Genomic DNA, 14,335 nt, shown 5'->3' with positions numbered 1-14,335 from the left:
AGATACAACCTCCATTTCTTCTCTTTCATGTCACTTCACTTGTGTTTCACTTGTTATTCTTATTTTGGGGGTCATTATAGTTCTCAGTGCCTCAAAGAGACCAATTAGAGTGGGAGTGAGACAGGAAAATGAAAGACTGCATGGGACGTAAAGGCAAGCTATATAATCTAATTATAAAACATCTGAGGAAACCGGGGTAGCAGGGCGCCTTATAATGTTTTTTAGGCAGAGCTGTTATGTATTTACTTTGTTTCACCATCAAGCACGTTCCACGTTTACCCTGCGTTTTATTCTGGAGCAGCCGCATCCTCCTTCCTCACATTTACTGTGATTATTTTTTATTTGCACTCCAAGATTCCCGTCTTCACTGCCCTCCCTTTCTCAAACACTTTTTTTATATATGTATATCCCTCTTCCAGACATCCCAGAATGCTCATCAAGACCGGCCTGCTGGATGCCCACCTGTACTGCCTGAAGAGATCTGTGGTTGATTTCTTAGTACACAACAAGTAAGTGAAGATTTCCCAATGAAGGAAGAATTTCACAGCTTTCTGTGTCCATGTCTGCCAGGTGTGTGTTGTGCCAAAGAATTTGCATGCACTTTATGAGGATTATTTTGAACGTTTAAGAATTTAGAACAAGGAAAAGTTACTACTAAAAAAGAAGAAATAATAAGGTCTGCACATTTATGACACTGGCCGCATGAACTCCTTTTGAACGCAAGGTCAGATGTTGCATCCATTGAATTAATTTGCTCAAATCGTGCTGGATAACATCCAGATCATACGGTTTTACACAAACTTCTAGAGTTCATGCTGCTTGAGTGCTGCTTTTATTAAATCTAAATACTGACAATTCAACTTTCCTCTCAATTTTTTATGAAGGTAGTTTTTTATAATAACTAAGTTTGTGTTGAATCAGGAATTGAATCAAAAAGATTCATTTTTCTGTAAAAGTGTTTGAAAATGTACAACCTGAAAGCACAATCTGTGTCTGAACCGCATGTGAATTTTGAACACATCACCTGCTATTAAATATGGTTTTAGTATCCTCCAAACCGATTTCAGAAGGTCATTAAAATCTTTTCCAACTTTTCTTTTCCTCACATAAAGACAACATGAAAATGTATTTTATAACATGGCTCGTTTATTGTTGTTATATTGTATTGCGAGACTTATAGTATAGTATTGTATTTGTATTTTTATTTACTGTTGTATAATAAAATTCACTTGAATTTGAAAGTTAATATAAGAAGTTTTACTTAAAAAGCTTATATTAAAAAACAACAAAAAAAGAAGCTTTCTGTACTTCATGGCAAGCATCTAAGCAGCAGCCCTTCCACATAATTAGTCGTTTCGCAGTGTCTCTAATCCTGGAGTGGGCCTGTGTCCTCTACAGTCCACCCCTTCATTCCTCCCTCAGCTCTCCATTCATCCTCTCCAATAGCCCTCCGTTCCCCTGCCCCTCCAGTCCCCTTTGTGCTCCTGTAACTGACATTGTGAGGCCAGGCAGCCCGCTGTAAAGTGGTGTGGTGCATGGCCTCTCTTAGGTCCTCTCCCTCTCACAGACTTCAGAAAAGCTCGAGGCTTCTCTCCGCTTTGACATTTTAATTCACTCTCCCCCTGATATAAACATAATTTCATCTAATCTGCCGCCCCCCACCAGCCCTCCCCAACTCCCCACTTTCCCTCATCAAAGAAGTTTGACTTTTTTATGGTGCCTTTTCTCTCTCTCTCTCTCATCCGCATTCTTTTTTCCTCATCCATCCCTCCCTCCCTTCGTCTCTCTCTTTCTCTCTCTCTCTCTCTCTGTCGCCCTTGAGCCTGCAGTGCCATGGAGTACTGAAGGAGAAAATGGACATAGTAACTGTTGTTTCTGTCTCTGCATTCAGATGGAAATTCTAATCTTGCCTAAGAGAAAATAAAGAGAGAGAGAGAGAGAGAGAGAGAGAGAGAGACTAGTTTAAGGAGTGATGCAGATTTTGAATTGCTCCTCAAGTAACATGTTTTTTTTTTAACTGTAATTAAACATTTCATATCTTCTATATATAAGAGACCATACATTCAGTTGGACATTAAGATGTGTAAAATGTTCCTCTTTGCTTTTACGTCTCTTGCATAAAGCATAAAAATAAACTAAGCTTTTGAAAAGTAGTGCTGATTAACAGCCTTTTATGTAATGGATATTTGTTACTTTACTCTTCTGCCACTATAATGCCTTTGAATTTGATAGAATAATAGCAAATACACTACTGGTGAGAAAATGATTTTTGTCTTAAATGACTGACAGCCCTGCTTTAAGGCCGAGCTCAAACCTGTGTTGTTACCATATGCTTTTATTTACAGGTCTGTCACCTCAATCAGAGGGGAACTAGTGCCGTATTTGGTGCGTAAGCAATTCTCCAAGTCTTTAAACTCCAAAACTGCAACGGAGGATACAGAGAGGAATCAAAAACAACAGGATGCTGACCACAATTTGGGTAAGCTTCCTCTTGTAATGACTCGCATTTGCACGGTTCATATTTGCGATCCTTTTAAGAGCATGTTTGGTGTACATAATAAATGGTGACCTTTCAAAAACCGCATGCATGCCTTCACAGAGCTCCTCAGCACTAGTAAAGATGAGGCGCTGGTCCAGCTCGCCCGAGAGAGGTCATGTTGGAACGATCATCGTGGAGACATGAGTGAGGCCTACCATGGCGGAAAGCTACGCTGCTATGTCCACATCATGGAGGAGGGCATGTGTTATCGTGTGAACACGCTCGCGGCTTATATAGAGGCCAATCGTGTGGTGAGAACAAACTGAAAGAACATGGCCCATTTTTCTTTACAGTGGACTGTCCGCAAAACAGTCGTTTGAGACACTGCTATGGCTGCACTGAATTATGGTTTCCTTTATCCCTTAGGTTCCAAAGCTGTTTGAGGAGCCTCCAATCCATCCGACTGCTGCGGTCTCAGAACGCTCCTTGGTGAGTCCCATAGATGTGTCAAAAATATGCATGTTGCATATTGAAAATGTGCATTGAAATACATTACGCCTCAAATTAAGTAATGCGGTCTCTTTTATTTAGGTTGGAAGTGACAGCATTATTGGGCCATTTTGTCAGATATCAGACAAGACATCCATCAAGCGTTCAAATGTTGGCACATCATCTATAATCAAGGAGAAGGTGAAGATCACCAACTCCATCATCATGAATGGAGTCACTATTGAAGAAGGGTATGTGATCTTACTCAAGTGAGTTCTAAATGTTTATGAGAATATGATTCAGAAAGAGTCTTTTTATGGGTAATTTATTTGTAAATCAAACCCAGACAGGATGTTTGACCAGAATAACATCATTTGCATTCTTTGAGTGGTTAAATGTAATAATATTTAAAAACACACTAATAAACCGCAATATTTAACTAAAGAGTTTAGATAAATAACTAAATCATGTTGCTGCAATAGATCAAATAAAGTCAAATGCATTGCAGACTTTTGGGAACACACTTTCCAGCATAGACTGTCAAGGTATTTTTTATTTTTACCAGTTATTTTAGCAGCTTTCCAGTGGTCATGGACAACTTGGAAATATTTGTGAATTTTAAAATGGTGATTTTCAGAGCAAGAGAAGCCATTCGAATCAATAAAACCTTTTTAAAAAAATGGAAATGGCAATATCGAATACAATTCATATTCTTAACTCATTTTTCAGTGCAGTTGCCATGATTTAGAAAAAAAAAAGAAGAAGAGAAAAAAACCAGGGACAGTCATGGGAATTTGGAAGCTTTGGAACCTTGATTTAAAAATGTTAATAAAATGACATGATTTGCTTAAATGAAACCGACTTTACGGAGCCCATCTGCAAGATTGACTTATCAAGTATTATATATAACTGTTCCAAAATTTTGGGATTTTATCTCCTAATGCTCACTAAGGCGGCATTTGTTTGATTGGAAATACAGTAAAACTGTAATGTTGTGACATATTATTACATTTGAAAACTTCTAACTTTTCTATTTTTATACATTTTAAAATGTCATTTATTCTTGTGATTGCATATCTGGATTTTCAGCAGCCATTACTCTTCAGTGTCACATGATGCCTCGGAAATCATTCCAATATTCTGATTTCTTACTGCTATTAATGCTAAGAATGTATGTGCTGCTTAATATTCTTGTGGAAACCATGAACATTTTAGGGATTATTTGATAAAAGCATCTAGGAAATAGTTACAAATTTACTTTTAAGTAATACATTTTTCAATTCATACCAAGTTTTTAGCTGTCATTTAGCAGTTCAAAGTATCCCTAAGTATACTTTTCAACATTTTAAATAGTATTGTACAAAGCCTTTGCAATTTCATGCACCCCTTTGTCGTCCTGTACCGTCCACAGTATAGGATGAGAGACAGATTGACCGTCTCGTGAGTATTTAGTGGTTTGGGTCAGATGTTCAGCAGGTAGAAACAAATGTTCAGATTTTGTCTTTTAGGTTAAAAGTGGGCTTGACGTAGACATAATGCGCAGAGAGACTGACCAGCTTCTGCCTGCGGGTGGTGTTGGGGTGGATGCTTCTGCTTTTTGTTGTGTTGAGCAAAAACAGAAACTTGTGTTGTCAGACCCCTAAAGGTGTTCGCTGACCCCGAACAGGCCCCCGGTACCACAAATTAACAGAAAAGTGATAAATGTAGATGTAATGATTCCCAAAGAAGTGTTAAACACACAAGTCAAAGAAGCTTCAGCAAACATTCATATCTCTCTAAACTTGCATGCTTTATTTCTGAGATCATAGACTTTTTTTTTTTCTTTGCCCACCACTTTTTTTTATTTTTCTTCACCCTAAACGGTTTAGATGTAAGCTGATTTGGGTTCATGGCAATCCTGCTTGCCATTGAACACAAACTGTCCCAAATCAGCTCTGGGTGGTAAAGAAAAAGGACCCTGTTAAGTGGAGACAGCTTTGGTTTAAACCAGTTTTTCCCCTTCAAAAAAAACAAGCTTGGAGCCAACGTGGCGACCCTCGTGTACGAATTAGCCTGTGCATGAAGAGTGGAGTGAAAGAAAGGATAGAGGAAGGAAAGAAAGGAACAGCAACTCTTTCAAAACATAAAAAAAGTAAGAAGGGATTAGGAAATCCCTGGCATTTAACAGCGCCACTTGCATTTTTCGGCCCTTTGTTTGCATGTAGGAGTGGTTGTTTACAAAGCTCGGGAGGTTTGGGGTTGATGGGAAGGGTGGGGGGAGCATGATGGTGACTTGTGGGGGTGGAGGGCAGGGAGGGGGGGATCACAGCGAGGAGGAGCAAAGTGTCAGTAATTAGTGGTATTTCAGCAACTGCATCTTTGGTGGTCTCTCTTTTTAAAACGCCAATCCTTGTAATCTCCCATCTACCCCCTCTGTCTCACCCGCTCCCTCTCTTTCTTCAAACCTTGCTCGTTCGCTCGCTCTCTCTCTCTCTTGTACACACCCGTGCACCTGAATAGAGCGCACTGTGTAGCTGCCAATAGAAACCTGCCTCCGTCAGCTACAACACGGGGCACGCTGTCCGACGCTGCTTGATCTTGAAGACGGGATGCCCTGTCTGCTGTCCCTGTTCCGTGAGCTGAAAATCTTTCATAAAAAGTTGTGGTTTAAGATTCTGCATCGCTATATGGCTGGAGAAAGTGTGAAATGGCACTTCCAGTAGGTCCTGTGACATCCGGACACTAAACCACAGAAAAGTAGCACTAAAGCGCTCCTGTACGTCATAAGGCAATGTTGTTTTTAATATATATGCTAATGTCGCCAAGAGGAAAATAAAAACTGGGGAACACATTGAGGTATCAGGTTTCAAATTGACATGGTGGTGATGGCGGGGGTGTGTGGGGTGGGGGGTTGTAATAGGGTCGGGTGAGGAAAGGACAAGACCCTCAGCTGTGCAATTAGCAAAAAGACATGAAAGCCGAACACTCGTGGTAAATATGTTTCACCGCAAGAGAGTGCAGAAAAAGTTAAGAGTTGGCCCAGGCAAACCAAGTAAACATAAAACTGAGCAAATAAAGTTTTATGGTGCCAAAGCGATCCCAGGAAAATATTATTCTTTGTATGATGTAAACAGACAGCAGCACAGGGATGTGTGTGTGTGTGTGCGTGTGCGTCTGTGTCTGTGTGCGTCCAAGTGCACATAGTTCAAAGCCAGGCTCCCGAGCACTTCGCATACACAAATATCAGCCTTTAATTATGCTAATATGCTCAAAGATTCCAGACGTAAACTATGTTTTTTGAAAAGAAGTCATGTTGCATATAAGCACTGTCAGTGCTTCTTTACTTATATACTTCCTGTATTATTTTAATGTAGCAAGGTATTTACTGCTTGATATCTAGTGTTAAGGATAGAGTGTTTACACAAGATGTGTTCTGGAGTTCAAAAACAGCTGGATGGAGTGCAGTGCAATGGAGTCTTGATTCTGTTTAAATTACTTTTGATGTGAAACAATGTTTTCAGTGTCTTAAAAGACATCTGGTTTGATGTGAATGTGCACAGACCAACGGTTAGAAGCAACTAAATCAGTATTGACTATTTGCTTTCTATCTCTGATTGATTTATTGGTCTGTGGTCATGTGGTCATGGTGTATTATTCCAAAGAATTCATTGTGCTATTCAATCATAATGCAATAACTTTCTCTGAGACTACTTTCGTTTTGAGCAATTAGCTATCTGGGTGTTGTTTTAGCAAATTCACACAAAGCCTGACTTCTTTCTGGTATGTTTCATGTTGATTATTCTGTTTCACATAGAAATATGACGGATTATGAAAGTAAAGTTGGATATTAATAGTCAAGTCGAATGCTGGAGATCAGTTATGTGAACTGAGCTATAAAAATGGTTTGCTTGGGACTAGTGGTCAAACAATATGGGCCTTCCAAAATCAAAAACATCTCTGAATAGTAAATTACAGCCAAAGTGTTATTTAACACAATATGTAACCCTGGACCACAAAACCAGGGTTTGTTAGAATAGGACGATATTTGGTCGAGATATTAGTATTTGAAAATATGGGATCTGAGGGTGCGAATGAAGTCCTAAGCAATGCATATTCCAAATCAAAAATTACGTTTTTGTGCATTTACATTAGGGAATTTACAAAATATCTGCATGATGAAACATGATGTTTATGTAATATCCTAATGATTTTTGGCATAAAAGATATATACAGCCCATAGATTTATAATAAGCCATATAGGTTATTGTTGGCTATTGCTACAAATATACCAGTGCAACTTAATGTTTTTTTGGTCCACTGTCACATACAGTATTTATTCAAATACTCACTTAAAAATATATATTTTTAATTCTTTAAAAAAAGAACTGAATGAGGCATGGTAGAGGCAAGATTTTTGTTGCCAACACTACTGACCAAATAGACGTAGGTGTCAACAATATGACAGTCTCAAAACATCTCTCAAATTCTAGTCCAACTTGTCACTATTTTGGACACAACAAGTGCTGTTTCTCTCATGATTTACACTGCCTTTCAGAAATGTGTGGTCAGTATGATTTTTGTTTTTAAAAGAAATTAATACCGTTATTCTGCAAAAATGCAGTAAATGAATCAAAAGTGACAGTTAAATGCATTCATAATGTTACAAATGATTTAAATCACACATTAGCATCATTTCTGAAGGATAATTTGGCACTAAAGACTGGAGTAATGACTGCTGAAATTGTAGCTTTCCCATCACTGGAATTAATTGCATTTTAAAATGTATTTTAAATAGAAAACAGTTGTTTTAAATTCAAAAATAATATTTCATGTTATTAGTGTTTTTATTGTATTTTTTATCAAATATATGCAGCATTGGTGAGACTTCTTACCGACCCCAAACTTTTTATGGCATGCATTTTTTTGTATGCGCATGAAAACAACACTAAAACACTACAACATTTCTCTCTTTCCCCAGGTGTAACATTCAAGGTAGCGTGATCTGCAACAATGCAGTGATTGGACGTGGAGCCGACATGAAGTACTGTCTTGTGGGGAGCGGCCAGCGCATAGAGCCAGAGAGTAAGAACGCTGTGGTCCAGCGCTCTGCGGGTTACACTACACGCACAGAAACACACACTCAACACTTCTGTAGTTCCGCAGTGTTCGTAATAAATCCAGCCTTTTGTGTTTGTGTTTATGTGTGCACTCTCACGCCCATGTCTGCCTTTTCGTTTGTGTGATCTTGTGTGTGTATGTGCGTTTTAATCTGTTTTAATAGCGTATTAAAACCTAAGCTTGTGTGTACAATTGAGCTTTATTTTTTAATATGCTTAATCCTCGCAGTCTTAGATCACTGCAAGGTTTGTGTGTGTGTGGCTTCAGGCTCTTGTATTCCGGGTGGTCCGTGCCTGGTCTCTAACCTCTCCATCAATGACAGTGCCTTAAGGCGGCCCTAGGATGTCCAGAGGCTGCACAGTCTAATTGACTGAACAACAGGGTGTTGCTGCGTAGACTGACCCCCTCTCACCCCCCCTAAAAAAAAAAAACTTTTCTACGTCTCCACCCCCCACCTCTCTGTCATCACTCTCGAGCTGGACTCGATTAGTTGGCCATAACCTCTAAAAATGCTGAGGCTTATTGAAGTGCTCCCAGAAATCCCAAATTACAATCTAGACCCCCTGTACTTCCCCCGACGTACACCCGCTCCTCCGGCTTCAGCGCAGCAAGAAACCACGATTCAAAGTTATCTCAGAAAAACCCAGAACAGAGGTTAATGTAACCTATTATTTAAAAAGCATGGCTTATAATAACTGCAATAAATCCACTTCTGTACCCTTGAGGTTGACACTTGCTCACAGATGCACAAATTTACAGTGAAGTCAAAGAGAGAAATTAAGTTCATTAAAGAGTCGCTGCTTGGTTTTGATGTGTACCCTCCTGAAATAAAAAGGCTGATTGTCCTTTGAGGTTGAGCTAGAAAATTGAAAGATTTCGAGACGCACAAAATATGGTTATTCAGCTTAAATGTAATGCTGGATTCAAATTTGTGCACTGATATAGATTGCAATGTTTGGAAACTATCTTGGTATTACAGAATTTTTCTTTCCTTGTATTTAATTTAATTTTATGAATGTGACCTATTTGAACTATTCTACTTTGTGTGTGTCTGTGTATGCATGTGTGTATATGTGTGTGTGTGTGTGTGTGTGTGTGTGTGTATATATATATATATATATATATATATATATATATATATATATATATATATATATATATATATATATATATATATATATATAGGTGCATCTCAATAAATTAGAATGTGGTGGAAAAGTTTGAGTAATTCAACTCATATTGTGAAACTCGTGTATTAAATATATTCAATGCACAAGACTGAAGTAATTTAAGTCTTTGGTTCTTTTAATTGTGATGATTTTGGCTCACATTAAACAAAAACCTACCAATTCACTATCTCAACAAATTAGAATATGGTTACATGCCAATCAGCTAATCAACTCAAAATACCTGCAAAGGTTGCACAACCAACCGAGAGAACCGCAGCCTTATGAGGATTGTCAAGCAAAATCGATTCAAGAATTTGAGTGAACTTCACAAGGAATGGTCTGAGGCCATCAAGAGCCACTACACACAGACGAATCAAGGAATTTGGTTACAGTTGTCGTATTCCTCTTGTTAAGCCACTCCTGGAGGAGTCTTACCTGGGCTAAGGAGAAGAAGAACTGGACTGTTGCCCAGTGGTCCAAAGTCCTCTTTTCAGATGAGAGCAAGTTTTGTATTTCATTTGGAAACCAAGGTCCAAGAGTCTGGAGGAAGGGTGGAGAAGCTCACAGTCCAAGTTGCTTGAAGTCCAGTGTTAAGTGTCCACCATCTGTGATGATTTGGGGTGCAATGTCATCTGCTGGTGTTTGGTTTTGAAAACCAAAGTCACTGCAACGTTTACCAAGAAATCTTGGAGCACTTCATGCTTCCTTCAGCTGACCTGCTTTTTGAAGATGCTGATTTCATTTTCCAGCAGGATTTGGCACCTGCCCACATTGCCAAAAGCACCAAAAGTTGGTTAAATGACCATGGTGTTGGTGTGCTTGACTGGCAAGCAAACTCACCAGACCTGAACCCCAGAGAGAATCTATGGGATATTGTCAAGAGGAAAAAGAGAAACAAGAGACCAAAAAATGCAGATGAGCTGAAGGCCACTGTCAAAGAAACCTGGGCTTCAATACTACCTCAGCCATGCCACAAACTGATCACCTCCATGCCAATGCTGAATTGAGGCAGTAATTAAACCAAAAGGAGCCCCTACCAAATATTGAGTAAATGTACAGTAAATTAGCATAATTTACAGAAGGCTTTTTTTTTTTTTTTAATGAAGTATTCTAGTTTTTTGAGATAGTGAATTGGTGGATTTTTTGTTAAATGTGAGCCCAAATAAACACAATTAAAAGATCCAAAGACTTCAGAATACAAACTACTTCAGTCTGTGTGCATTAAATTTATTTAATACACAAATTTCACAATTTGAGTTGAATTACTGAAATGTATATTTTCACGACATTCTAATTTATTGAAATGAACCTTTAAGTAATAATCAGTATCTGGACATATATCTATTCTGTTATTCTCACTTTGATGCCTGGTTTTTGAGTAAAACTAATTAATTTTAAATTTAACATTTTAATTTTAAAATATCAGTGTTGATATATCCATCAAAATATTGTCAGCTGTAGCATAATATATATGGGAAAAATGCCAGTATTGGCCCTAATTATTACATGCCAAGATTTGTGTCCACTTGTAGCTTATAGGTTACCCCCACATTGGACTCTGGTACTCTTTTAATCTCTTTAGACAGCTGCTGAGTGATTAGACAACTCTTAGTAGACTTTATAGCTGTTCCACCATGGTGGTCTAATACAGTCAACTCCACACACACTCTCTTTCTCCATCCTCTCAGTGTCTTTCTCTCATTCACTCGCACTCTTTCTGTTCCCAGTCTGTTTACTGCTACTGGCTTGTTGGCGTGTGTTAGCCACAAAGGAGTGATAGACATCTCATAAACTCTAGCTGAACGCTTTCTCTATAAGGTTCTGTGTTCCCAGCATCCTTGTCCTCAGGGGATTGAGTGTGTTGGGTTATGGCTGCTAAAAGCATCCCAGGCCCTGGAGATGGGTTGTACGTCCAGGACCACCCAGCCTGCCACTCGGCACAGTGTTGTAAGGTGCAGTAGTTTTGCAGGTGTTTTGGAGGCTGAGGACGTGTACCTTTCCTCAGACTGTTTAGACACCCTTGTTCCAACCTTCTCTCTTTGTGTTCATCCCTCTCGCTCTCTCTTTCTCTCTCTCTCTGGCATAGCACGCTCTATTTGTCTTTCCCCAAACTCAGAACACAAAAACAGGCTTTTGTGCAGATTCCTTCACACTAAAATATGTCTTTATGGATCATTAATCTTGTTCTCAAACGTTTAGTTTGGAATAGTCAGATTCGGCAAGAGGATATCATCCTTCCAAAGCGAGTGTGTATAAGCCTGACACATTTGTAAACTGTTTGCTTGTCAGTATTTGATGGAGTGGCCCACAAAGGTAAACTCCAGATTTAAAAAAATAAAAATAAAAGTATATTCCTGTCTTTAATTGATAGAAACAACCATTAGAATCTTAACAGGACACACAGGTCATCGCCAGATGCCTGACAGCTCTTTGTGAGAATCTTGTTCTCTCTCCTCACAGCTGAAAGAACCAATGAGGTCATCGTTGGATCAGACCAACTCATGGAGATCTAGAACTTTGGTGGAGATGGAACACAGAGCCGAAGATGCTCAGATCAACCTGCTTCCATGTGCATAACCCCTACACAGGATCCATTTTTTATGTGTCCAAATAAAAATGGATTTATTTATCTCAAGACTTCTGTTTTTGTGTGTGTGTGTGTTTTGTATGTCATCAGTTTAGTAGGTTGCAGCCACTTTTTCAAAAAGTGCCATGGTGTTTTTACCATTTGAAATACAAATAATTCAATAGATTTAGTTTTTTTATATATATATATTAATAATATGAATGCCATTTTTATTATGTAATGATGTAATCATGAATACAAATGTAAGTGTTATTATTATTAACTTTAACTTGGCATTAATAAATAATATTAATAGTCATGTGTATGTATTAACTAATTAATTATAATAATAATGTTGTTAATAATACAGTTAATACTGAGCTTTAAAAATGTAATTATGGTTAACACTAACGTAAATGTAATTTTTTAAAATCTTTAATAATGAAACGTTATTTTATTATTATTAATTCTAATGTTACTTTTAATAAGAATAATAATTATAGGTTTAACCTATTTTAGTATTATTTATATTAATAGTTTATTAATAATAACATTTATTTATAAATTATATATATATATATATATATATATATATAAATGTATATATATTTTTTTTTTTTTTTTTGTGAGATAAAAGTAAACAGGCTAATATCTGTATGCAAGTTATCAACTTGCCACATTTATAATAAATACCTATATTTTAATAAGAGTAAATTAGATTAAAAGTATAATTATTATTCAAATTAAAATGAACATTAGCATTAATAATAATAATAAACTGATTTTAAACTAGGGAAAATAATTATTAATGTGAATAATAATTACACTTTTATTACACTTTTAACTTTAGAATTATTAAAATATGAAAATATTTTAAAAAGCGATATAAAAAATACATATAAAGATTTTTTTCCCCTATTTTTAAATCAATTTAGTAGTATTATGATTTTGTTATTAATATGCAAATTTTAATATTGCGAATAATTAGTTTTAACTCAATTTAATATTATGCAAATATAAACACCCTTTGAAAAGCGATATAAAAGAAAATCACCTTAATTGTAAATCGATTATCACCCCTAAAAATGATAGCATGGTAGATGGATTGTGATACTGCTGTGTATAGGCACACGCACACATCAAAGAACGCTCTGATACCATCACTTCCTCTAGGGATTTGATTTATATAAGGCACTATCATGTGGGAAACATGGGTATAAAGTGTTTGATGTATTGAAACCGAGTTCATAAAGTGTGTTTGGTTGCAGGTGTTGATCTTGGTGGGTGTCTGTGTAGTTTGCAGTTTGGTTGTTTGTCCAGTGGATATCCCATCACCCATCTGCGTGACCACCATGACTGGGACTGCATGCTCTGGTGCTGAAAGGAACAGATAACCACAATGGGGAGAAGTTTATTTGTACACAAAAAGACTGAAAGAAATGGACCACCCAGTCAGACAGCGACTACTAACAGTCTCTTTTTCTCTCCCATACTTACAGGCTTTCACAAAATGCCTAAAAGGAATACTTCCTAAAGATTTTCCTCTTTGCTGTCAACGATTTATAGCATTCCAGCACTTGTGCATCTCTTAAATTACAGGTCCCTGGTTCCCTGGTGACGATGGATTCAGAGCCTGAGGAAGATGCTCTGTGTGATTTATAACTGTTCCAACTGATTGTTTTTAGGGCCAATCCAAGTCATTTAGTGTCAGCGGTGGAATGATTGTACGTTTTGTTTTTGGGTGTAATGAAATATTTTATAGTGACATCTCTTTCGTGTTTCCCCTCGCTGTCTTTGAATCCATAAAATAATTTGTGTATTTATGAGATTGTCACTGCTCCATTCGGCCTCCCTTTTTTTTTTCTTCATTATGTTTCAAGACTTTTGGCAGATTAAGCTCATTGGGATCCGCGGTAGTGCTGGGATTTCTTCCCAAATGGCTTAATAATAACTTTTTTAAATAATGAATTGTTCCCTGGAGACGGATAATGTTTATTAAATTGTTTGGTGCTATGATGCATTGCACACGTTAAGTAGAAATGAAATGATTAAAATCCCCAAATGCCCCAGGACCTTTCTGAATGCCTGTCGTCTACTAATATGAAACATGTGTCCTCCATTTTGTCAGTGTGATAACTAATCAGATGTCGTGGCCTTTGGCCCCTCTCGCTGCAGTGTCCACGCTCGGACCACCAGACCTGGCTCGGGAGATGTGGCAGCCGTTGTTTTTCAAAGGTTTGTATATTTAGACAAAGCCTCTCAGAGTTGGAGTCCCCATGGCTGTGTTGGTTTGGAGCTGTGCAGAGCTGTGTTCAGTGTCATTCCCCAGCCTTTGGGCCAAATGTGACAGATGCTTGTGTTTTCCTGGGCCGGGGATCAGATGTCAACTGGCAGATCGTATATCAGGCCCACCTCACTGTCTCTGTGTAGCTTCCAGCCCGGTTTTCTAGGCCTGCTTATATGTGAGAAGAGCTTTGAGATTTGCCAACCAAAAAGTAACTTTTATAACTTTTCTGGTAGCACTTTATTTTACAG

General features: G+C 37.8%; 1 protein-coding gene across 1 annotated transcript in view; it reads left to right on the top strand.

The window, feature by feature from the left end:
• The window catches only part of LOC113045536 (translation initiation factor eIF-2B subunit gamma-like), a 42,378-nt gene extending 30,507 nt beyond the window's left edge, over positions 1-11,871 (top strand). Inside the window, exons 7-13 of the mRNA XM_026205949.1 lie at positions 420-509; positions 2,346-2,479; positions 2,600-2,790; positions 2,906-2,968; positions 3,071-3,219; positions 7,926-8,029; positions 11,695-11,871. Coding sequence (XP_026061734.1) covers positions 420-509; positions 2,346-2,479; positions 2,600-2,790; positions 2,906-2,968; positions 3,071-3,219; positions 7,926-8,029; positions 11,695-11,747 — 784 coding nt within the window. The 3' untranslated portion in view covers positions 11,748-11,871. The remainder of the gene's footprint in view (positions 1-419; positions 510-2,345; positions 2,480-2,599; positions 2,791-2,905; positions 2,969-3,070; positions 3,220-7,925; positions 8,030-11,694) is intronic.
• Positions 11,872-14,335: the final 2,464 nt, after the last annotated feature.

This window comes from Carassius auratus, chromosome 27 (assembly GCF_003368295.1).
Source record: "Carassius auratus strain Wakin chromosome 27, ASM336829v1, whole genome shotgun sequence".
NCBI classification, from domain to species: Eukaryota; Metazoa; Chordata; class Actinopteri; order Cypriniformes; family Cyprinidae; genus Carassius; species Carassius auratus.
The sequence above is the reverse complement of the archived record's forward strand: the minus strand, read 5'-3'. Positions and strand labels throughout refer to the sequence as shown.